The following is a 26,270-nucleotide window of genomic DNA, read 5'->3' as shown; positions in this document are numbered from 1 at the left end:
CTTTGAATCAATTATTTATAAGTTTTTAATTCAAGACGGTTGTAACACTGCATTGCATGCACACAAATTTAGCTATGCAAAACGGTAAGAAAATTAATTTCGTTTTCTTACCGTTTCGTTAAACAATTTCGTTAACGAAATTGCGCATTATTACAATAGAATATTCATAAAACGAAATGTCTGAAACGTTATCGTTATGCAAATAAATAACGTTATGCAGCCTCTGTCAGTGACTGAGTGAGTGACATCACTGGTTGACATATCATTCGTTCAGTGCTAGATCGTAACGTAAACAAAATCATTCAGTCAGTTTGCGAATGGTATTTGTGGGGAGAGTTTGTTTCGCCTCGACTTGGAGAAAATACGAAAAATATTGTTTATTTTTCGTCCGTCCGTTTTATGATATTGTTTCATTTGTGAACATTGTTGAAGAATGACCGGTGCAATGTTTTTTGGAGGCGTAGAAGGGTGAGTTAGTGTGTTGTGATTATGGTTTATTGTAAAAATATTTCTCTTACAATGCCTAGCTAGACTGGAAAGTGGAAAGGGTCGCCTTGAGCTGAGTTCCTAATCGTTTCGCAACAGTTTAATTATTGAAGTATACCTATTTAATTTGATCAGAATTTGTGCCTATGATATAGATATTTATTTTGTTTAACTTAGCTCAGATCCCTGAATAATTTTTTACGCACGTATAAAAAGCTTATTCCCGTATCGTAAGAATATTATTCTACGTACCTACGTAACTCATAAATTTGTTTATTTTTTAAGTACAGTTTTAATTTTTGTATTATTATTTTTAAAAGTATACACATATCAACACCTAATTTTTTAAATGCCAATGCTGATATAATAATCTTATGCATAAAACGTAAATTATGCACATTTTTTTGTGGGTAGATTAATTCTATTCTGAGTATTTTAAAGAATTTACGATTTCTAAGCATTATTATGATTTTTAAGCCACATACTAATTCAGGATCATATATTTGATACTACTATTTGTATAATATCTAAACCATTATGGAATATTAATTTATCTAATTGTTATAGAAGTGACTGACAAGCTGTTAGCATAAATAATAGGTGAATAGAAAAATATTCTACACTAAGGTGTGGGAATTTAGTAGGTAAATTATATTTTATGTCTATAAATAAATAAATATATTGGGACAAATTACACAGATTGAGCTAGCCCCAAAGTAAGTTCGAGGCTTGTGTTATGGGATACTAACTCAACGATACTATATTTTATAATAAATACATATATAGATAAACATCCAAGACCAGGGCCAATCAGAAAAAGGTCATTTTCCATCTTGACCCGACCGGGGATCGAACCTGGGACCTCTCGGTTCAGTGGCGCCACCGAGGTTGTCACTCTATGAGTACTTATTACTTTGGTTGTAATTATATTTTACTTTGTAAGACCATTATTTTACTCTATATACTTAGGTAGGTAGGTAGGTACTTACCCCGGCAATACCTATTATGAGTTTTCAATTTCGCTATCGAAGTTATCTTTGTCATTATTGCTGCAACATTACATTGCCGCATAAAATATTATAACAGACTATAATAGTAGTATTTTTCATAGCTTTTTAAATAAAAACATTCGAGTTAATAAAACAAATATAAACGAACCAATGAGAAACCGCAAAATGTGTGGCTTGTCAGACACACCGTCAATTTTCCAACAATTGCAATATGAACTCTAAAATGTACACAATAAACTCTCAATTAGATCAAACACAAAAAGGAATTTAAAGAATCCATGTTGACGGCCATGAATTTTGATTCCACTTTTAAATTACGATGTTCGATGTCAGTATTGAGACAAATATTGAAAAGTTATTAATTATAATTATAACGTTACATTGTTATCTATTTAAAAATCTTTTCTCTATTTATTGAATGCCGAACGTGAAAAAAAATATAAACATTGCTCTCTCTATGTTGCTATGGTGAAACTTTGATGATGAAACGTCGGAACAGGATCTAGGATCTGTTTACTTTTTCTACTGAAGAGTAGGGGATACCAAAGAAATAAATAAACTAACGCATTTGGGTATAACATTAATTGGGATGTGGTAGTCGGGATTATTGCCTCGTAGATAAACGCGTCTTCAAATTCGCATTGAAAGTGATTGATTAATCAGTTGTTAACCTAAATAAATGAATTATTTAAATCCGCCCCTACATTGTTAACTGATATGATCAAAAACCTATATACATATACGGGTGATAAGGTTTAGGGAAATAACCTTAAGTAATCAATTCTGTGAAACCTCATTCAATAAAATATATAAATGCAAACAAAAGTTATTTTATTCACGTCATATCATCGATCTTCAATTAATAATACTAAATTAAAATTAAAATTATTTATTTATTCAGAAATTATGCCTTCACACGTCCCTATCACGCCAGAAAGCTTACCATTATTGTTTCTTACAATGTTTTTTTCTAATAATATATAAAAGTACATTATGTACATTAATTAATTATAAACAAGTACTACTGCTATAGTATAACACATAATCCACTCCATTACATGACTCCATTACAACCAAAATTGAATTATTTTGAGAGGTCATTTGTTTGTTATAATTCAACAGTAGAGACGCCTCACCGAGCCTTTCACAACTTTCTTCTTGTGTATATGAAACGAAAGATAATACGTGGATACACTTGACTGATCATAATAATAATAATAATATAGATATCTAGCTGATTGTGTCGATAAAAGCGATAGATCATGAACTTGCTCTGTAAACGGAAGACTGATAACGTATTAATGGGAAATTACTTGCATATAATTTCAATAAGAAAATGTTAAATTGTGTTAAAAATTTACAATATTTTTTTTTACCATTGCCATGGCCTATATGGCTACACGTTCATTTCATTCATTCAATATGGTATTCAATGATTATCTTCTGATAACACAATAGGTTTGATACGATTTGCGCAGGTTCTTCAATCACTCATCAAGTACCTACTTTGTAGTAAATCTTAGATTTCAGAATTATTATGAATTCTGTCATCCATGTAAGTATATACTTCAGAGAATCGCAAAAAACCGATAGATAAAAACATCTCGTCAAGTGCGCTTATCATTATACTAGCTAAGTACGCTATAAAAATTGTATACGTAATTACAGATAGTAAATAATATTAGCCTAATGAAAATTTTATCGATATGCCAAAATTAATGAAAATGATCTTTATTTATATCATGTTTTGCACAGCAAAGAAAATTAGCCTCCAGGAGTTCAGATAAAATGTGATGAAAAGATAAAAAAACATGTACTGGGACTGTCCACGGCTGAGTCCGCGTGAACCTATGATTTTGTGTTTTTCTATAGCAAAGCAGGTGGCACACACTTATACGAAAAGCATATTTATTAAATAAGTAGTGAATATAGTATTGAATACACGTGCAACAATAGAAAATAAACATTTACATACGGAAAATATCCAACAATAAATAAGTAACAAATTCGCGATATGAACAATGTACATATGAATAAATCATAGTTGCACACATAGAGATAACAATTTATTACTCAGTTTTACACATTTACTCTTACATTTACGAATAATTTTATTCCGTTACTTATTAATCTTAAGATTGTTAAAATATACAATATAAATTAGTTACAATTTAAAATAACATTAGGCAAAAAACAAGAAAAATAAGTTTAGTTAACAAAAGGTATCGTTAGCTTCTTTTTAAAAATAGAAAGAATGGAAATAAGAAAAGGAAGGTAAAGGAATGGTCTGTTTACCAAAGCTTATGTTCGTTTACATCAAAGTTATTTTCAGCATAGGCGCGGCTGTCGTTGTATTAGCCCATATTTACTATTCTGTGTCTATATTATAGAAAATTTCAATTTAGGTGCAATTTTTGCAAATTCACTCATTTGAATGATTGCATTTAGTACCGTATGAGGTACGAAACCTTAACAATAAAAATTAGTTAAATTACAGCGTACATTATTTGAAGTAATAATATTATCATATATTACTTTCAAAGACTGGTAAAGCTTCAGATAAAACGGGTACAAAGTTTGTTTGTTTGTAATAACTTTATTGCACGAAAATAAGCACATTAATCAAAATTAATACAAGAAAGATACATTGTACAACGGCGGACTCATCCCATGTAGGGATCTCTTACAGTCAACCGATAGGTTGAGAGGACGTGTATACAGTAGCAGACTGGTCAGAAGTAATAACGTACAACATAGAAGACTATAAATTGTAAGAAAATAAATAAATATACTTAGGAAAAGTAAAATCTAAATAAATAAATACATAAATATATATAACAATAACAAAAAATACATAAAATAGATATAAATACATATTAGAAATAACATACAATTATAAATACATATTAATACTTACATACAAATATAAATACATAATATAATAGCCTAAATGTTAGACGTGACAAGAGAGGACTTAAGAAGTCTTTCCTTAAACGAGTTTAAGGAAGGAGCACTCTTAATATCCTTAGAAACAAACAAAGTAATAGCTGAATATGATTTTCTTTTAGATAACATTGTCATGTTTACAAATGTGATCTACAGGGGTGCGACACATTCAAACATGGTGATCTGCGATGAAACTGGCAAGGTGGTGGGCACAGCTAAAGGTCCAGGGACGAACCACTGGGCTCTCGGCATGGATGAGTGCGTGAAAAGACTCGTGGACATGCTTAATGCCGCGAGAAGAGACGCTGGAATATCTGATGACATACCTTTGGATTCTTTGGTAGGTAATAGGTACTTGAAGTGTCTTTATTATAATGTGAAGGAAGCATAATGAGATAGCTTGTGCCTGAGATCTGAGTCAAATGCTATAATAATTATCGGCTATATTTAAAAGAGTAGAATTGCGTGTTTTACGCATACGTTTGTCTCATTACATTTTTTTCAAATTCTTGGGTGATGATGATCGTGGTGAGTTTTAATATGTAGCTCGCGCCAAATTTCTTTAAAATATACATTTTTTGTTGTGGTGATCATAACTGGCTAAAATATTCGTACGTATGTACATGTTTTTACTTCGAATGTTTCTGGTCATGTTACATTGACCCTTGGTTACCTAGCGACTAACGTGAGATAACGAAACAAAATACGCGAAACTTTCAAATTAGTTATAGTTACATTCTATTGCAGTTCACTACAAACTAAGCGTTAACTAAATAGGTAACATTACTAATTATGAAACAATTACGGAATCTTTATAGAGGACTGTATATGGTCACAAATGTCATAATCTATTTTTAACATAGTCTATAGAAAATGTAATTCCTGAATAAATTACTGGCTTTGACATCATCCAGGGTCTAACGCTCTCGGGTTGCCAGCAAAAGACCAGTGACGATGAGCTTGGGGCCAGGGTCAAGGCTTCCGCCCCGACAGCCGTGAGGGAAGTCTACGTGGCTTCCGACACAGAAGGATCTCTGTTTACCGGTGCTACTGACGGTGGAATGGTGGTCATTGCTGGTAAGCATACATTATTATATTAATTATTATTCTTTTTATTAATAAAACTATACAAGTATACTAGTATAAATAAATAATAAATAAATATATTAGGACAAATCACACAGATTCAAATCACTATGGAAGACGAAAGAGGAGAACTTTGCCCAGCAGTAGGACACAAAGAACAGGCTATTACAAATTTAAAAATCAACGAACTTTTACCCGCGGCTTCACCCGCATCTAATTCCCACGGGAACAGTATTTTTTCAGAGATTAAAGGTAATATAAATCATTCGTTGCAATATTTCACGAATGTCGATTGAATAGAAAGATGGAAGTAAAGGGTTCCAGGAATAGAGGAAGACCTAAGAAGAAATGGATGGAGTGTGTCAAGGATAGTATGAACAGGAAAGGAGTATCAATGGATATGGCAAATGACAGAACATAATGGAAGGAACTTACATACTGTGCCGACCCCACATGAGTGGGATAAGGTCAAGAAGAAGAAGAAGAAGACAATTGAATAGACGTTTAAAGAGGAACATACAAACTCACTTTAACATTGTTAGTAGATGTTAGTTGAGATCGAAAAACTGGAGTAGGATTGAACAAATCTGGGATTTATTTTAGGGCTCTGTTGTATAGAATATTGTTTGTTCTCCCAAATAATGCTATCTTCATCAGTTTATTAATAATTGGACTCAAGTACGATGCTTTAAAAGACAACCAATTGCTTTCAATTAAGGCTCATTGGTGAATTTAATTGTTAGACTTTATAAATAAATAAATAGTGTGCAGTAAACATATCTATAAAGCAGTAATAGCAACTTAGCAATAAATGTGGACTGCCTAATGTACTATTAACTGTATTCGATTTTAATTAGTACAGTCGGGGGCAGGTAACACTGAGTCAAGTTTATCAGCCCGCGACTGTACACACGAAGAATAATATGAAAATTACACAGATTATATAAACTAAGGTGAATGACTTCGTAAAGGAAAAACACTTCATTTGTAAAATTCAGCCAACAAATAGTTCCCTTCAAAAGGAATAACCTTCACATTGTATGCATTTGTATATTACATATATTGTTATACAATAGTGTTCACATCATATTTACATGAAATAATTTTCATGCACCTACTGATCAAGATTTTCTTTATACTAAAATCCCATATCTAAAATCGATTTTTTTATTCACAATAAACTTTTTTGAAATCATATCAATTCTAAAAAAAATATCTAAAGCAAATCATCATAGCTGAAGCAGGTTTACTTAAGTAATGTACAGTTGACTGGACGCACACAGAGTTGGCCTCATTTTTTATGCATCAGCGAAGCCACTCATTGACTGACGACTTTGTACAGATGAGGAACAATTTCATGTATTGGCGAGGCCGGCAAAAATACTTTAGGCATTCTGTATATTTAATATCGCCGTCATCATCATATTTCATATTTAGTTTTCATTTCACACCTGTCGTGATTTAATACATTTTGTATTATTATTATTGTTATCATTAATGTGCATGTTGAAACTAATCAATGTTGTTGTATATTTCAGTTAAAAACTTCACGTTATATTTTTTACATTCACTCAATTTTATTGAATGACAAAAAATTTCTCACTTCCGGTAAAGAGATGATTTTATTACTAGATATTGCGTTCACTGAACTAGGTCTTTATCTTTTGCAGGGTAATTGAACCCTGGGTAACAGTATACTATAATATTATATATACAGTCTATATTGTGTAGTTATTGTCTATATTATGATAGATAGATAAGTATTCATTTTGTCTACGCATATTGCTAAATGTAAGAGCATAGCATGCAATATAGTGGATAAGTGCTAGTATGAGTAGTATTGTACACTGTAATCGTTATGTTTATTATGACGCAATTTCCGTTAACAACGGAATATTTATTAGATTTTATGTAACCAGATATATTTCTAGTCCTTTATTTATAAAATTATTAAATAATTATGTTTTGAATTTTCCACTATACATTATCCATGTGTACATAAATTTATCCTAACTAATATTATAAATGCGAAAGTAAGTTTGTTTGTTAGCTCTTCACGCTCTTCTTCATCTATTCAACTAATCTTCTTGAAATTTTCCATACATGTTTCCCGGAAACTTAACGCGGGCGAAGCCGCGGGCAAAAGCTAGTAAACAAATAAATCTCCAAGATTTAGTTCGAACTAGTTGTCGTGATATTTATTCAATATTCAGGCAATGTTTACAATTCAAAAGTCAAGGGAAAGGTTATCTGGAGACCTAAATGGGATTGCACAAACGGAATGACCTAGTTTTCAATTGATAGCCGCTAGAGAGGGACCAGCTATGAGATGAGATATACAGAAAATAATATGTCAAATCAGCTTGATTTATAAATTTATTTATTTATTGTTCTCTGAAGGTGGGAAATAAAAACACCAATTTGAAAAGTAACTAGGCACTTGTCAAGGTTTTACTAAAATTAAATGACACATGACCACAGAAGACCAGTATGTGGAATTTAATCAATATCGGGTAGGTGGTCTTAACTATATCTAGCACTTAATATCTTTCCAGGCACAGGATCTAACGCACAGCTACGGACGCCAGATGGCAAGCAGTATGGTTGCGGAGGCTGGGGCCATTTGCTGGGTGATGAAGGGAGTGGTATGTGATATTAAAATTTATATTTTCTAGTAAAAACTAGGTGTATTTCAAATACCTATTATTATTCCTCATACATGAATTTAAATAAAGATTCTCACGATGCTTTTAATATTTACTGAAGTAGGTATATAACTGTTAAATCTATTGATGTTATTCTGTAGGATTGACAACCGGCTGCCCTCGATAGATTTGTTGAAAAGTAAGAAGAGGGATTAAAAAATATAAAAATGCAACGTTTATCATGTGTTTCAGGTTGGCAGGCGTGTTTAATTGATATTATATTTCCATTACAGCGTACTGGCTAGCCCATCGTGCAGTAAAAACAGCATTCGACGATATCGATAGACTCCGTCGCTCGCCTCACCCGATTGACCGCGTGTGGGAAGCGATAAAAGAACACTTCGGAACAGATACACAGGACGATCTGTTGCCGCATGCTTACAAACATTTCGACAAGCCGCAGTTCGCTGGTATGAATGCTAATTATTGAATGAACCGAAAGAATGACTTATTATTGTTTATTAACTTTATTACAAAAACATGTAAATTTAAAGCCTGAGGGTATTTGTACCAGTTAATTAATGCATAGGGAAAAGAAAATTTTCATTCAAAACTTTTCTTTAAAAAATAATAATAAGTCTGTGCGTGAAAACTCATTAAATTGTTACACGCGTTTGTAAGTAGGTACTGACAAGTAGGTAGTGAGTGGATTGTAAAATCTTCTCATCATTTTGCATCTTTTACAATCATATTTTGTTATTTTAATGTAGAAATTAATAATGACTGTCTCTAAAAGTATTTAAACTTTTCAGGTTTGACAGCAAAACTATCGAAACTAGCATACGAAGGTGACGCATTAGCCCGTCATCTTTTCGCCGTGGCGGGAGGCGTCCTCGGTGCACATATCGTGGCTTTGGCTCCGCGTACACCAGCTACTAAAGTCAGAGTAGTATGTGTTGGTTCTGTCTGGAAAAGTTGGGAAATACTCAAGCCAGGGGTACTTAAGGAGTTGAAAGATGGACATGTAAGTATCTCTCAGCCATCCGGCTCTGGAGCTGGAGCCAGCGAACTAAATTTAACGGAAACATTTGTTTTTCATTAAGGTTTTGATTTTCGTTTTTAAGTAAATCTCTTCATTGTCAACAGTGTTAAATAAAAGTGTTTAGTAAAATATCAAAAGACTGATTATAATGTTTATTTTCTTAGCTACGATTAAATTGTAGTAACAATAGTAACTAAGGAAATGAATTAACATTGATATAAATATTTCTACAGCTGGAATTATATTATTTTTAGATAAAAATCGAGTTGGAATTTGTCAGGCTTCAAGTTTCAAGTGCCATGGGAGCCGCTTGGCTTGCGGCCAAACACGTCAACTACAGCTTGCCTAGAGACGATTCTGCGTTCTGCCGAGTTTTCTACTGCTACAAACCGGAAGTGTTGATGAATGAACGAATGAACGGAACGAATGAAATCACTAACCGGACTAACGATCTAAATGGCAAACTGAATGGATTGAATGGAAAAGATAACGGAGTGAATGTGAATGGTTTTGAATATGGAGAAGTCTGTGGATGTCATGAGTGGACGACATGTTGTTAGTAAATAAGGATGTTTACATTCGTAGTACTTTTTTTTGTGTATTCACAATAGTATTCATTACTTGAATTGCCTGTAATGTTCATAAAAGTAATTTGGATCCTGAATTCTGAATTAGAATTATTATTACAATTTTTAATTTATCTGACTTCTTAGTTAATTATATTATCAGTACGTAATCAAAGAGATCTGAAAATATTACTTAAATTGTAACACATAACTATTATTTTGGCCGAAATTTGATAAAGTTTAATATTCATTCCATTTTTTTAAGTTGTTACATTTCATTTATTTGAATACAGAATTACGGCGAGTAAAGATAAAAAACGTTTGTTTAATTGTCTGTCTGAAATTTCATAACGATGTATATAGACATGAATAAGTATAAATTAATTTGTAAATAAGTTTAGCATAGTTCCTATATATTTTAAACAATATTTAAGACATATCATTTAGTAAATAATAACGTTAATTAGGTAATACGTATGTATGTGAAGTTCTAAGTACATATGTTTTTTAATAATATAAGGTGGGCTACCTTTATATAATTTAATAATATGATGACATATTCCACTAGACGCGGTGGCTTTACATCAGTTTTAAATGTTATAATTAATAAACATTATAATATTTAACTAATGTCTCTTTTATTGTCAATAAAATCAACCGGACTGAACCGAATAAATAAAAATAAAAAAAATAATAAGACCAAAATAAGGCAATATTTTGATGCATTTATTAATATCTTTGATATCAATAAATGCATCAAAATAGTAAAAGCTTGCGAATTACATATATAAAAATAATAATGCAATGTTTATGGTATAAATAAATATGATAAAAATAACGTTATGATTGTTGTATGTGTAGTAACGAAACAATAATTTTTCATTCATTCACTTTGCAAGCTCTAATGTCACTTTTGAAGTTTCAATTTTGACAGATCGTAGGCTCACTGTTTTGATTTAGCAAAATGTCTTTATCGGGAAGGTTTTCTCGTTTATTTTTACACATAAAACCAATAACAAGAGTGAACTACAGGTGTTCGTCCAGATTGTTAGCTACATACAGTGACGACCGATGTCGTAACAACAGGACTTTTTACGGTGGTGTTTTAGCTGCAGCCTTAGGTGTTATAGGTTATGTTAGTCTGAAGGAAAAGTTAAATGCGGCTACAGTGACTCCAATCGACCTGAAAGGTAGAAGAGGGAAGTTTAACTTCATAGCTGATGTGGTGGCTGTTTCGGCACCAGCAGTTGTGTATATAGAAATCAAGGATGTGCGTCGAATAGACCTCTTTAGTGGTGAACCCATGACGATATCAAATGGGTCTGGATTTATAGTGAACGAAGACGGTTTGATACTGACTAACGCTCATGTAGTCGTGAATAAGCCTAATGCAGCCGTGAAAGTGAAGTTAATGGTGAGTAAATTGGTTTATATGTGGCTGACGACATTTTTAGAATTGTTTTGCAATGCAATATTTTCTTTCATTTTATTATAAGTTTTCTATTCATGATCAATGGACATTTAACAATAAGAATTATACACAGCTTCCATATTTTTTTAATTTTAATGATTAATATATTAGTATAATTAGTAGTAATAATTATTCTAATTTTTTGTACTTGAACTATTTAATAACACAACAAAAGTAACTTCGTAAGTAACGGCTGGTCAAATTCTATCCATATACCAAATCACATAGGTTCCCAGTTACATTCGGAACTGTGTCAACCCTAGCGTAATCAATCAACCACAAAATTTTGAAGATTTGGCTTAGCTTTTAGAACCAGCTGCCGGCGTTTAGAAACACACTAATACTATCAATGGAAATCTGAATAAAAAGCTCTATTTTAGATAATAAATACTTAAATCTGTTTTATTTTCAGGATGGGTCCACCCATACAGGAATTGTTGAGGATGTCGACCTGAAATCTGACCTGGCCACTCTGCGTATACCTGTGAAGGGACTGCCCACAATGAAACTAGGCTCTTCAGCGGACATCCAGCCAGGAGAGTGGGTACTGCAATCATATTAAATAACTCCATAAATGGTAGTTAAAACATAATTTTGTGGAAACTTGTGCCAACTCTTTTATATATTTTGCAAGAGCACTATTTTAAATAAAACCTCTCTGTCATCTGAGCATTTTCTCGGTTTTTTCCCAGCCGCTGCGCGTCGGAGCCCAGGGTCCGCTTTCCTACATTACCACTTGACTTTAAATGACATCATTTTCCACAAATGACACAACTACTTTTATTGTTCTGTGAGAAGAAAAAAAAACTATTAAGTACATAAAGTTATTGCAAAAAAAAACAAAAACGTTGATTTACCAAATGTTCACACATTTCAATCAAGTGTAACCTCGTGCGGCACCGCTTACCCCACTCGTCTGCTGCAACCCCGCCATGTATCATCACAGAATTTTTGTTATTGAAATGGCAGTAAATCCCCCCCTTGTGTTTGTTTCGTGGCTATTACTCTAACCGAGTAGATAATGCTGATGCATTAATAAAATTTTCAGGTTGTAGCGATGGGCAGCCCATTGGCTCTCAGCAACACAGTGACTGCAGGGGTGGTGAGCTCTGCTCAGAGGTTCAGCGAAGAGCTGGGGCTCAGGGGTGGGTGAGGGTTATATCTCTATGTTTATATTTTGTATCATAATATTGCCAGGCTCTCAATTTTTAAATTTTTTTACTTGAATTTTGCAATTTGAATCCTTTATTCAGAAATTAGATCTTCACTGGCAATTTTACACGTCATATTCTAAATTAGATATTAAATATGTAATGTAACAAAGCTCCAAACTATCGGAACAACCACTGCTGAGAAGAAATGCCGAAAAATACGAGTATGATAGCAGCAACTATAAATATATTTGCACACCATTCTATGCCAAGGAATGTTGAGCTTGAGTCTAAATATTTTAAGATCTTACGTAACAATTTACACATGTTTTTGCAAAAAATATATCTTTTTTTTTATCTTTAAAAAAGAAACTTGTGTTTCTAGTGCTAAAACACCACACACAAAACCACAGACTTTGCAGTTACTAGAGTTAGTGATTGCAAATGAATTATAATTTATCTTTTATCTTTAAGAAAGAAACTAATTGAAATTGTGTTTCTGGTTTCTAACACACCACACGAAATCACAGACTTCGCAGTTACTAGAGTTAGTGATGTAACATCTGATACAAATATAAACAACACGTGCAGGTAAAGACATGGTGTACATACAGACGGACGCGCCGATCACGTTCGGCAACAGCGGCGGGCCGCTCGTCAACCTCGACGGCGAGGCCATCGGCATCAACAGCATGAAGGTCACCTCGGGGATCTCCTTCGCGATACCCATAGACTATGTCAAGGAGTTCCTGGCTAAGAGTAATTGTGCTTTTATCATATTTTTTTAATATATCTTTTGCTCAAAAACATGGTAGGTAATAGAGATGTTCACAAATTTGTGACATATGTACAAAAACATGTTTAGCTAAAAATATTATGACATGCAAATATTAATTGTCAGCATAGAAATCGCTCAGACTGTAATAACTTTTGTCGACAAGCCACTTATTTATTTTTTTTCTTATAGAGCCCAACATTTAAGATTTGTTTTATTTCTTCATAATACTACTAATTTTCCCACGGAAGCAGTTATTTTTTCCGGGATTTAAATTACCCTATGTCCTTCTCCGTACTTCAAATTACATGTATGCAAAATTTCAACAAGATTGGTTAAGTAGATTGAGCGTGAAGAGGTAACAAACAAACTTACTTTCACATTACAATATTAGTGATTAGGATGAATTTCTTTCATACACTGGTTCTTACATACAAGTACTTACTTAATCTATTAGATACTAGCTGCGTCCCGAGGCTTCGCTTCCGTTAGAATTTCTGGATAAAAAGTACCCTATGTGTTATTCCAGGTTATATTCTACCCATTGCACATTAAGTCGGTCGCTTGTCATAAAATCCTATGATTTTATGACAAGCGACCGACTTAATGTGCACAAATTTCTGGTTATCTGTTGCCTGAAACAAAGTTATTACAAGCTTTTATATAATTTCACCTGTCCCGTTGTCTGTCTGTAATCAAATCTTGCAAGTTAGATTTCTCCTACTTCCAGTCGACCTACACAATTGAAATGTCCCAAGTCGCTTCACTTTCCATGACAATACATTATTATGATAAGCATGACCTGATTGTGCAGCCCGGATCGGCTCCAAACGAGGGAACTCCTCGACCGTTTTCAGCACGGACATGGGTTTTTTGTCAGGCGTTAAACGCCATAAGACCTCTCTGACGACAATAAAAGCTCATGGCAAAAATTACACTTTTGTAAAAAAAAAAAACCTGTCAATTAATTTGATTAAAACCAATTTCAATAATGTTACAGGAAAAACGAAGCCACCACAAGTATCGAGAAGGTATCTAGGTATAACTATGCTCTCGCTGTCACCTAATATACTTATGGAGCTACGGTTGAGAAACCCTGAGGTAACTTAAATATAAGTAACTTTTCTTATTTTATTTGAAAATAGCTATTTACCCGAGGCTTCTTCTTCATAGTCGTATTCCTCATGGCTGAGGGTCGTGGTCATTACGTGGAATGAAACACACACAACAACTTTCTTGGCATTATTAATGGAGTGGTTCGCCATTGCCGTCTCCATTTCACACACAAGTTAATAAGAATCAACCAGTGTGCAGGTTTCCTCACGATGTTTTCCTTCACCGGAAGCAAGTGGTGGACGATGAAAACTACTATACATGAGTCAGATTGGTATACAAACTCATGTGACACGAGTAGGATTCGAACCTGGGACCTTTCGATCCACAGGCGGGCGTCTTAACCATTACACCACCACACGCGGCTTTGCTCGCTTGAATTCCCTCGGGAACATTTATTCTTCGTATTAAAATGGTATGGAATAGTTGAATTATATCCATAGCGCACTCTATAATAGAATACAGGTTTTTCGCAAATCCCACGGGAACAATAGTTTTTTCCGGGATGAAAGGTATAAGGTATATATATATATATATATATATATATAGGCTTGGGTAGATAACGAGTGAAGAGGTAACAAACAAACTTACTTTTTCATTTATAATATTAGTTGGGACTAGCTGTTTCTCGCTGCTTTGCCCGCGTTTGTATCGTGCGTCCGGTCATAACTTGTTGTTATCGATATCTCTGGTTCTCACCAACCTATCGCGATAAAACTTATACCAGATTTTAAGTTAGACCATTTGCTATACAATTATGTAAACTGCATCAAATTCCATAAAGGAGTTTTTGCGTGACGCGCGATATAAAAATAACTCTGTGTACTGTAGTGTGACATTATACCCTAAGGTATTATTGTCATTGTCGCTATAAATTAAAAGAAATCAATAACCATGATTAAACAAGTTTATTTGTTAGACAAATTAAAAAACCCTCGACTTTTAATATTCATTTTGTTACAACTTTTCAACGGCCTAAGACCCCCATATCTAAGAACCACCGCATAAAAATTTGCTATAAAAAATATTGCATCAAAATCTGTTCATCCGTTGATGAGCTACGGTGCCACGTACCCAGACAGACGGTCAGACAGACACACTTTCCTCTTTTTGCGTCGGGGGTTAATTAAAATAGGTAACGCTAGTGAACCCGGAAAATAGATTTTTTAAACTTTTTTATCATGCTACTACGCTGCATCGGCGAGAAAAATCATTAATTAATTAATTAATTCATTCATTCATTCCAGATGCCAACAGACATAAAACACGGCATTCTCGTGTGGAAAGTTATAATAGGATCTCCGGCTTACAAGTAAGTTTTTCGGTGAATTTTCGTACATTTTGACCGCCAACATTACCGTCCTTCAAAATGAAGAACCATTCTAAGAACTTAAAAATCAAGAATTGATAAAAACTACCCAGGATTGGCTCCCAACGAGAGAACTCATCGGTTTACAGCACGGACACGATTTTTTTTTTGTTACACTACAATGAAAACTTGTGTGAAAAATGACCTTTCTCGTAAATAAAAGCTAATTTTCAGTGGCGGGTTACAACCGGGTGATATAGTGACGAGCATCAACGACAAGCCAGTGTTCAGCGCTAGCGACATCTATAATATACTAGAGAATTCGACAGGTGACCATGAAATTACAAATTCAGATATGTTACAAAGTAGATTTATTATTTTTTATAAGGTCTAGTCTTTTTTATAAGGTCTAGTCTTAATTTTTTCGCCTGCGAAAAGTCTGTTGTGTGTAAAGTAAAATAAATTTATTCAGCAATCGTCGCTAGGAGTTATTAAACATCCTAACAAGGTATTTATTGTGTACAACAAGAGGTTAGGCTACTTTTTCGAAAATCAACCCATCAAATGACACGCGGATGAAGCCGCGGGATACAGCTAATCCTGTACATATGTTACCGGAAATGTGTGAAATTTAGGAAATGTATACAATACCTAGTAAATGTTAACGTAATTACGACGCCATTTAGGATATGTATAAAATATTGGTTTAAATATATACAAAAATATATAAGACGTTTGTTAAACACTTGAATAAAATCTGACACTAATGGTTAATACATCTCAAATATGTTTTTCTTTTAAAGTGTCTAATCACAAAAAATGGCGTGTTATATATAATACTATTTCGCCCACAACTTAGTATGTGTGTAAAAATCCGATTCCCGTGCGAATTTCAGGAAATCCCATCTTAGTGCTCACCTACACTCCCCATGAACCTACATGCCAAATTTCAGCTTCCTACGTCCAGGGATTTCGGCCGTTGTCTGTCAGTTTGTCAGTCAGTAACGGAAGAGTTAACTATATTCATATTGATTTGTTTTTTTTTTTGCAGGCAGTTTGAAAATCGATGCTGTTAGAGGGAGACAGAAGATCAAGCTGACTGTCACACCGGAAATGCATTCGACATAACAAATTGTGAAAAAAAGCCATCAAAAAATAAATGAGAAAAACAATTTAGAATATTTAGTTCGGATGAATGTTAAAGATGTCAAAGTTGACATTAGCTGAAAAAAAAATCTATTGTAATGAGTTTGTGGTAATCGATTGATGTTTGTTGACTCTCTCGCTCTAAAACCACTGGATCAATTTCGATGTTTGCTATAACGGGTAGAGTAGAATCTAGATTAATACAAATAGTGCTTTTTATGTCGAAACTTAAAGCCCGTCTTAAAAACTATAACCTTCCTCAGGAATGACACTGTCTGTTGGTGAAAACCGCATAAAAATCCGTGCTGTAACTTTTGAGTTTATCGCGAACAGACGGACGCGGCAGAAGGCTTTGTTTTATTATAAAATGAAACTGCAGCCCAAAACGCAAACCGTCTTCTATAATTATAGATGATCAACAATAATGATTAGGTATGAATTCACAGAATTCGAAATAATATATGCTAATAACAGTAATCCTATTAATATTATAAATGCGAAAGTTTGTGAGGATGTTTCACGCAATATATCTACTGGATGGATTGTTATGAAATTTTGTGCACGGGTGGAATATAACCTGGAATAACACATAGGGTACTTTTATCCCGAAATTCCCACGGGAACGAAGCCCCGGGGCGCAACTAGTAATAACTTGTTATTATTAGATGTGTCTTAATCGTATCGCAGTACCGAATTTTTGGTTTTCATATAATATTATATTTGCTTAGTAATTATTTCAAATTCTGTGATTTTATTGTAATATATTTTTGATTTTAGTTATTGCACAAAATTACAAAAATTGTGTACATGGTGGCCAACAGACCAAACGGAGATAGCAAGCATAATTTATTATAGGTGCGTTGTTTTAGAATATTATTTTATGTAAATGTTTTATTTAAGAACATTTGTATATGTACAAATATTTGAATAAATAATTATTTTCAATTCATAGTGTTTTATACGAAAAACGTCATTGCACTGGCAGAAGGCAAACCCAAGAAGTGCTGGCTTGATGTCGTCAAACATGATATGCGTGACAATGGTCTGACAACTAGAGGTGCCGACGACCGTGCGAAGTGGAGACGATAAATGTAGGAAAGCGGACCGTGGGCTCCGACGCTTAACGGCTGAGGAAGAAACCGGGAAAACGCTCAGATGAGAGAGTCTTACACGACTACCCAAAAAAGCAGTGTTGTGTATTTATTATTACATGCATGGATAACTGGGCACACGGTACCAGTCTTTTAACGACCCAAAAAATTGATGATACACGTGAATAAATGAAATTTTAATTAATTTTCTAGTTGTCTCACAAGTTGATAACTGATTTTGTATGGTTGAATCTGTTGAGTTCTATAATTGGAAGAAAAAGAGTGGAGGCATCATGTATAGGATTATTGTCGTTGTTGCTTCGGTAAGCTCTCAAATTTTTGCTTCGATTGATGGAATGAAACATAAGATTTTTCGTCTAGTTTTTCAGCATTTAAAATAAATATCACGGACAAATCACACAGATTGAGCTAGCCCCAAAGTACCTAAGTTCGAGACTTGTTATGGAATACTAACTCAACGATACTATATTTATAGGTATAACAAATACATATATATATAAACATCCAAGACCCGGGCCAATCAGAAAAAGATCATTTTCCATCATGACCCGACCGGGGATCGAACCCGGGTCCTCTCGGTAAGTACTTTACAGAGGCAAGTACTTTACCATTGCGCCACCGAGGTCGTCAAAAAGCATTTATTATATCATTTATAGGAATTTTTGTACAAAAATGTTATCTTTGCCACAATACTTTTATTGTCGTCGGAGAGGTGTGTGAAATCTTAATTATATATGAATTGGTCTTTGTGTGAAAGTGTGTCTTTTTGTCGTTATTTCTCGTCAAAACGGATCATTCTATTGAGGCGATTTTGGCGTGCAGATAGTTGCAGAGTTGGAAAGTGACATAGGCTGTTTTTGGCGGGCGGAACCGCGGGCAACATCTGGTAATAAATAACACTTCGCATGTAACAAAAACAATGGTAAAAATACTCATGTCCTTATATGATTGAAGTTGAAATTTATAATTATTTTTCTCCTACAGAGTATTTTGTATGCTCCCGTGACTAGTGCGGTATCAGCTGGTCCTAGTTATCGGTCTAGTAAGTGTATTAAAATTAATTAAATCTAAATAATATCATACCGCAATGAAAATCAAGCAATGTAGGTACCTATAGGTACTTAATCAGCAAAATTGCACTGCGATTTTAAAAATAATTACGCGGGTAACACCGCTTGGTGCAGCTAATACTATTAATATTATAAATGCGAAGGTTTGTGTGGATGTATGTGTGTAGGTATGTACAGTCGGCCACAGAGAAAATTGACCCCTCCGCGATTTGAACACCATTTCTTAGGGGGTCAGGTTTCTCTGTGGCAGATTGTACTAAGTTTGTTACTTTTTCACGCAAAATCTACTGGACGAATTGTTAGAAAATTTCCGAATCGGCAAAGTTCGGCAAACTGCACCGCGATAATGTGTAGGTAACTGGCGTAAACACTAATACTAGTTTTTGTGAAATAAAAAAAAATTATAATAATTTTACCCTCTTTGGGAATGCTTTTCTCGCCTATCAGCTGCCAAGTAACACAACACAGTCCGGGATATTATAATTTCAAATATCGTTGGAGAGCGTCGACATACAAAGAAGAAGCTACCAAAGCCGTGTGTCCCTTAGTCGCCTCGTACGACATCCTCGGGAGGATATGGAGTTGTCCTATTCTAGGGCGGGACCTAACGTCAATTACACTGCTATTAGTCACAATAAATGTTTATTTTTCAGGTATTTTCGAAGATGGAAAACCAATTTTGCGAATGAGTGATCCATCAAGACAACAAGATATTCAAAACTTTTACATACAGCCTAAAAAAAATAAAAAAGCCGATCCAGGTTAGTGTGCCAAATCCATGCATTTTCATTCATCTTAATTTCATTCGTTCTCATTCATCTCAGTCAGTTCACCAGTGTCCTACCTATTCGAGACGTCAGATGCCTTTAGGCTACTTGAATAATAAAGTTAGTTTCTTTATCTGTCAGATTTTAAAATGATATTTTTATTTATACTTATTTAAATTTGAGTTTTTAAAATATTAATTTTAATTTTTACCCAATCCATGATTTCGTTCTATGAATAAAATTAAAAGTACAAAAAAATAAATATTTAATCTAACTAGCAATACTCAAGTTATGACAGTTTAAAAAAATTTAAAAAAATATTTCTCAACCCTATAACTAAAAAAAGCTGTTTCCGCCCGGGATCGAACCGGGGACCTTGTGCGTGTGAAGCACACGTGATAACCGCTACACTACGGAAACTTGAGTACAGGCGACGAAATTATCAATCTAGTCGTATACGTGCATACTGTCACGTGTCACGTTCATTGTATTCTCTTTGCTACTTTGACAACATTTTATTGTTGGCATTTTTATATTTCGTCCGTTTTCTAAATATTTCTATTTCGCAAAAATTTTGTGTTGGTATTTTTATATCTCGATATTTGTATGTGGCGGTGGTGGTGTAATGGTTAAGACGCCCGTCTGTAGACCGAAAGATCCCTGGTTCGAATCCTACTAGCGCCACATGCGTTTGTATACCAATCTGACTCATGTATAGTAGTTTTCATCGTCCACCACATGCTTCCGGTGAAGGAAAACATCCTGAGGTAACCTACACACTGGTTAATTATTAACTTGTGTGTGAAATGGAGAAGGCAATGGCAAACCACTCCATTAATAATGCCAAGAAAGTTGTTGTGTGTGTTTCATTCCACGTAATGACCACGACCCTCAGCTATGAGGAATACGTCTATGAAGAAGAGAAGAGATATTTGTATACTGGACACAATAAGCAAGAGCGAGACTACTGTTTGTGGAGGTCGAGCATGACCACCTCGCTTCCGCTTCAGGAGCTTTTATTAACCGCCACGAAAAACCAGTAATGCTTATCGAATTCGCCAAAGTTCGGCGAACTGTATCGTGACAATGTATAGCCGGTCGGCACTCTCTACTACATAAGTAAATGTCAAGTGAAGCGTAGGTCACTTCACTTCACTTTTTAATTTTATGGCTCCGTCGTTTGGCCAAACGATGATTTTGCCAATGTCAAGGTTGACAAAGACACTGTAATTGTAATGAAGCGTAGGTCGTTCGAAGACATTTGTCGATGACAGTTAATAAAAAAAAAATAGATTATAAAAATTTCATGGCGGCGCTAGTGTGCGTGTTGACTCTGTGTCAATTTATTTAAATACTTTTATTCATTCCATTTTTTGCAGTTGTTTGGATGGAAAGCGAAATTGAAAATATTCAAAAAAACTTTGGCCAGGAGAAATCAAAACCCTATGTTGACAAATTGATTAACGGTACGGTATGAAGGCAGCGTCGATAGATATTTATTTTATATTTATTTAGTTTTTATTGCAATATTTTTAACTTAGTTGCCCTGTCATTCATAAAAAGTTAAAACATACCTACTTTAAACTAAAATACCTAGGTTTTGTCTGTTTCTGTCAAATTCCAATGAAAAAATTTAAAAATGTGATTTTTTTTAAATAGTCACGCGGGTATCACCGTGGCTAGTAATATTATAAATGTAAAAGTGTGTTTTTTGTGTGTGTTTGTGTCCGTCGTTTCACGTTAAAACGGAACATTGGATAGAGGTGATTTTTGGTATGGAGATAGTTGGAGAGCTGGATGATGACATAGGCTACTTTTTGCCGCGGGCGAATTCAACGGGTTACAGCTATTATAATATAAGGTTCAACAGTATGCCCTTTCAGGTATGCAATAAAAACACGTTAATATTTGTTTGTTTTATTTAATTCAACTTATTGCACAACAGGATGAATTTCACGACTGATTGAACGCGGCCTGTGGCGTTTCATTAGTATCTTGTTATTAAACGTTGTTAAAAGTGTGTTTTTTTATTTAACATTTATAAAATTAACATTGTACCGGTACTTTACTTTTTTATAAAATAGGATAATTAAATTGATTAGGTTTTGTGTATGGTACAATTTAATAAACACTAATGATAGCCCACGGCGGCGTTCAAATCGCTCGTGAAATTCATCCAACATAAAAGTTAACAATAGGTGGGCTTAATAAGGCATTCTCTGACAGACAAACCTTAGTTATTTATTTGTTTTAGATGCAAAAAACTATTTCCGAGTACGGATGAATGTTCAAGGTAATGATCGTTTTGACGAATAGTATAATGCTAACTCCACACTGTCGCCCAACTCGGACATATGCTGACGCGAGGAGGATGCATGTGTGTATGTATGTTTGTTACTCATTCACGCAAAATCTACTGGGCATTTGGTACACGAGTGGAACATAACCTGGAATAATATAGGGTACTTTTTATCCCGAAATTCTTATAGTATCTAATAATATCGATATGTTAGTTTAATTAATTTTGCAAATTACTGTTCAAATGTAAAAAAAAAACAATTACAGATGATTTTAGTGAGCATGAGAGTGACTGTACTTAGATATATTATAAAAAAAATTGTAAGAAACAATAATGGTAAGCCCTTCAGGCATGATAGGGACCAACACTGTTCAAATGAGTTTCTTTCGGCATTTCTTCTCAGCAGTGGTTGTTCCGAAATGCCAGTAGTTTGTAGCTTGTGAGAAATAACTATTTAATATAAAAATTGACGTTAAAAAGTGCCTGTGAAAGTCGAATTTCTGAATGAATGATTTGAAATCTTTTTTTGAGAACAGCTGTGTCTTATAAATTTATTGTTCTGAATTCTGTAATATTGTTTTATTTTTCACAGTGGTCGATGGTAAGTCTGTTGTTAAAGTTTTCTTCAAAGAAATCTGAATTTATTTGTCGTTTTTAAACTCGCAAAAGTAAATCTATTTTTTTTTCAGGAAAACCGAAAATAACTTTTGAAAAATTCGGCGAAAATATTGGTGAGGCGCCTCAACCTTTAACAAGTAGGTACTCGACTTTACATAATCCACTAACCGCCAGCGGCTATAACGCGGTCAGGGTCACAAATAAATAATAAATATATTAGGACAAATCACACAGATTGAGCTAGCCCCAAAGTAAGTTCGAGACTTGTATTATGGGATATTAACCCAACGATACTATATTTTATAACAAATACATATATAGATAAACATCCAAGACCCGGGCCAATCAGAAAAAGATCATTTTTCATCATGACCCGACCACTGCGCTTCAAAGGTCGTCACAAAATGTAAATTATCTGTATATTTTTTTTCCAAAAGCTATGTCGTACGGCGCTCTTAAGCGCAAGCCCTTCTTTCCCACACCTCTTACTTTTGCTTTTTGCTTTCAGGAAATTTAGGAAATAGTAACGTGCACTTAAGAGTTTACAGCAGAGAAGAGACTGAAGACGCGACAGTCCGTTAGTTGTTTGTTTGATATATTTAATTATTTCATTTTGTCATTTTACCGTGTCTCCTTACAGGCTTTAACCCGCAAAAGTTTGTGAGGATGTGTTTGCTACTGACGCAAAATCTACTGGACGGATTATTATGAAATTTCGTACACTGGTAGAATATAACCTGGAATAACATATAGGGTATCTTTTGTCCCGAAATTCCCATGGGAGCGAAGCCGTGGGGTTAAGCTAGTTACACTATAAATATGTATATTATTTCATTTATATAAGTACATCAGCAGTCATCTTTGAATACACTTTTGAAGACAGAATCTAATTATTCGATCTCTAGCATTCGATTAATAGAAAAATAAAACTTGTTTTATGTAATGACATGACAGCTGTCACTGTTAATAGACTTAATCGGCTCCACACGTGGGAACTCAACGGTTTACTGCAAGGACATGGTTTTTTGTCACAAATTTAATGTAATAACATCTCTCTCTGACAACAACAAAAGCATGTGTAAAAACGATATTTTTGTAAATTTAGTCATTTTTTTCAGAACCAAAAACCGCTCCTGATTGGCTGAATGACTTGAAGACTTACGTCAGATATCTGATCGACAGAAATAATATGAAGGACAAATTGGCGAAACAGTTGAAACCAATCGTGAAATGTGAGTTTAATTCTTATCCTTACATATTATAAAACAATCTGCCGCGCCTGTCTATCTGTTTGCTATAAACTCAAGAACTTATTTACTGTTTGTGTGACTACGATGAACTCAAAAACTTCTGCACGGATTTTTATGCGGTTTTACTTCGAATAGATAGATAGCCAAGATTGGCCTTTAGTATATATTTATACTAGCCCCTGGCTTCGCTCGGGTGAAAACATAATAAATTATACACGTAAACCTTCCTCAGGAATCACACTATCTATTGGCGAAAACCGTACAAAAATCCGTCTTGTAGTTTTTAAGATTTTAGCATTCATAAAGACAGACAGACGACTTATCGTCTTGTATGTGTTGCCATGTATAAATAAAAAGAAAAACATTCTACAATTGTTCTTTGACATAAAATTTTCGAAATCACTAAAACATAATTCTTGATTTAATTTCATTTTTTTTAGACGGTCACTACTTTTCTTTTTTTCAGCTGTTGAAAAAACTAACGGAGTTCTCATTGACGATGTTGACAGTGAGTACCTAAAATTATTTTTATTACAATTCTTTCCACAATTGTGTTTAGGTACTGAACATAAATTTGTTCACTTCTCCGTGGAACAACCAGTAGGACATAGCAATTGGACCGCGGGTGGGGTGACGGCTGATTAAATTCTAATACAGTTGCGGTTCGAGGAAAAATAATTTATCGTCGTTGACACTCATTGAAACAATAAAACATATATACATTTTTTATAATGAAGTCAAAGATTTTCTTAAAATTAACCGAAGACTCGATGGTTGAACGATATACCTATGATTTATGATTATTATCCTTACATATTATAAAACAAAGCCCGCTGCCGCATCTCTCTGTCTGTTCGCGATAAACTCAGAAACGACTGCATGGAGTTTTATGCGGTTTTCACCATTAGATAGTGTGATTCCTAAGGTATATAATTTATTACGTGTTTCCAATGCCCGAATTACAAACTATTATTTTTATCTGCAGTTGATCAATTTGGTAAGTGAAGAAACGTTATTCATCCCTTTTCAACCCTCTTTGGGAATGCTGTTTGTTTATTATCTCAAGGCTTAATATATCTTACTCATCTCTTACGAATTAAATGGTCCCACTCTAAAGCATCTAGATCCCACACGCCTTTCAATTATAATCCATAATTTTTCAAAGGTGGAAAACAATATTTCAATCGTAGCAAAAATACCTAATATTTTTTTGGTAAATGATATATTTGCAGCCGTTTATTTAACATGTACGTTCAGGTGGAAGCTTGTAACTCAATTTAAAAGCAATATATTCCACCGATTGAGCTGAAATTCTGTACACACGTTTAATTTGAATGACAATGCATTATTATGATAAGCATGACCTGATGTTGAAACCCGAAACGGCTCCTGAAAGCGAAATCCTGAACGGTTTACTGCACGGACGTGAGTTTATTTGTCACGCATTGAATGCAATAAGATATCACTAGATGCACAAAGAAGTGTAAGTATGTCAAAAATGTATGATATTTTTATAATGTTCTTTTTGAGTATTATTATTATTTACTTTTTGTAAAATGTTATTGTTTTAGGTGATGTCCAAATACGATATTCATTACAAAAAGAAGAATAAAATAAAATATTTGTAATGATTTGAGTTTCAAATTGTGTTTTATTTCAAACTAGCTTTTGTCCAGGGCTTCGCCCGCGTTAATTTTCCTATAGAACTGACTTAGCAAAGGATATGTATTAAGAATATAGATATTTCAAGAATATATGGCTCGCATCTCATTCTATATGGATTTCTTTTAAAACATAAAATATTTTTCTTTCGGGTAACTAGATATATACGCATACATGGATACAAATTAAACATGCGAATCGATTTTAATAAATAACTTTAAAAAAACAAGTACAATACAATATTATATTTAGATTACATTATCCAATTAAATTATATCAATTTAAATTATCCTATTAATATTATAAATGCGGACGTTTGTGAAGATGTATGTGTGTATGTATGTTTGTTTCTCTTTCACGCCAAATCTACAGGACGGATTGTTATGAAATTTGGTACACTATAATATTATATATATTTGGTAGAATATAACCTGGAATAATATATAGGGTACATTTTATCCAGAAATTCTAACGGAAGCGAAGCCCCGGGGTACGATACATATCTTTTATCTATAAAAGAACAAGCGTTTTTTACTAATCAACCCAGCCTTAACCATAGAAGCTATAAACGCGAAATTTGGGCAGTAGCATTAGGTTATTACGTAGTGCTCAGATAAGAAAGGAATTTTCAAAATTCGACCCCTAAAAGGGTAAAAATTGGGTGTAAAGTTTGTATGACAAATAATGAAAATCTTTACTGATCTACTTGAAACTTTGCATAAATGTTACTCGTATGCAACAAAAAT

At 33.9% G+C, this 26,270-nt stretch overlaps 2 protein-coding genes and 1 non-coding gene across 7 annotated transcripts; 2 read left to right on the top strand and 1 right to left on the bottom strand.

The window, feature by feature from the left end:
• Positions 1 to 313: 313 nt before the first annotated feature.
• Positions 314 to 17,693, top strand: LOC128680657 (serine protease HTRA2, mitochondrial-like). Its single transcript, XM_053763953.1, has 15 exons — positions 314 to 468; positions 4,599 to 4,782; positions 5,357 to 5,519; positions 8,084 to 8,173; positions 8,467 to 8,643; positions 8,986 to 9,197; positions 9,470 to 9,743; positions 10,897 to 11,195; positions 11,665 to 11,796; positions 12,301 to 12,397; positions 12,995 to 13,162; positions 14,179 to 14,279; positions 15,539 to 15,603; positions 15,835 to 15,929; positions 16,652 to 17,693. The coding sequence occupies exons 1-15, from the start codon at positions 434 to 436 to the stop codon at positions 16,726 to 16,728; spliced, it is 2,169 nt and encodes a 722-aa protein (XP_053619928.1). The 5' UTR covers positions 314 to 433; the 3' UTR covers positions 16,729 to 17,693.
• Positions 17,694 to 18,039: 346 nt separating this feature from the next.
• LOC128680653 (uncharacterized) lies at positions 18,040 to 25,506 on the top strand. 5 transcript variants are annotated; one of them, XM_064436798.1, is made up of 13 exons: positions 18,067 to 18,160; positions 18,334 to 18,436; positions 18,843 to 18,900; positions 19,582 to 19,689; positions 21,075 to 21,161; positions 21,950 to 21,988; positions 22,587 to 22,595; positions 22,684 to 22,749; positions 23,121 to 23,189; positions 23,731 to 23,844; positions 24,329 to 24,370; positions 24,848 to 24,859; positions 25,434 to 25,506. In XM_064436798.1, the coding sequence occupies exons 4-13, from the start codon at positions 19,614 to 19,616 to the stop codon at positions 25,472 to 25,474; spliced, it is 555 nt and encodes a 184-aa protein (XP_064292868.1). In that variant the 5' UTR covers positions 18,067 to 18,160; positions 18,334 to 18,436; positions 18,843 to 18,900; positions 19,582 to 19,613; the 3' UTR covers positions 25,475 to 25,506. The 5 variants fall into 5 exon arrangements, with proteins under 5 accessions (XP_064292866.1, XP_053619921.1, XP_053619919.1 ...); XM_064436796.1 differs by lacking the exon at positions 18,334 to 18,436 and having other exon boundaries at positions 18,040 to 18,160; XM_053763946.2 differs by lacking the exons at positions 18,334 to 18,436; positions 22,587 to 22,595 and having other exon boundaries at positions 18,040 to 18,160; positions 22,684 to 22,725.
• Positions 20,043 to 20,115, bottom strand: TRNAV-CAC (transfer RNA valine (anticodon CAC)). Its single transcript has one exon. It is a non-coding gene; the product is annotated as a tRNA-Val (tRNA).
• Positions 25,507 to 26,270: the final 764 nt, after the last annotated feature.

The sequence above is a fragment of the Plodia interpunctella genome, chromosome 24, assembly GCF_027563975.2.
Source record: "Plodia interpunctella isolate USDA-ARS_2022_Savannah chromosome 24, ilPloInte3.2, whole genome shotgun sequence".
NCBI classification, from domain to species: Eukaryota; Metazoa; Arthropoda; class Insecta; order Lepidoptera; family Pyralidae; genus Plodia; species Plodia interpunctella.
The sequence above is the reverse complement of the archived record's forward strand: the minus strand, read 5'-3'. Positions and strand labels throughout refer to the sequence as shown.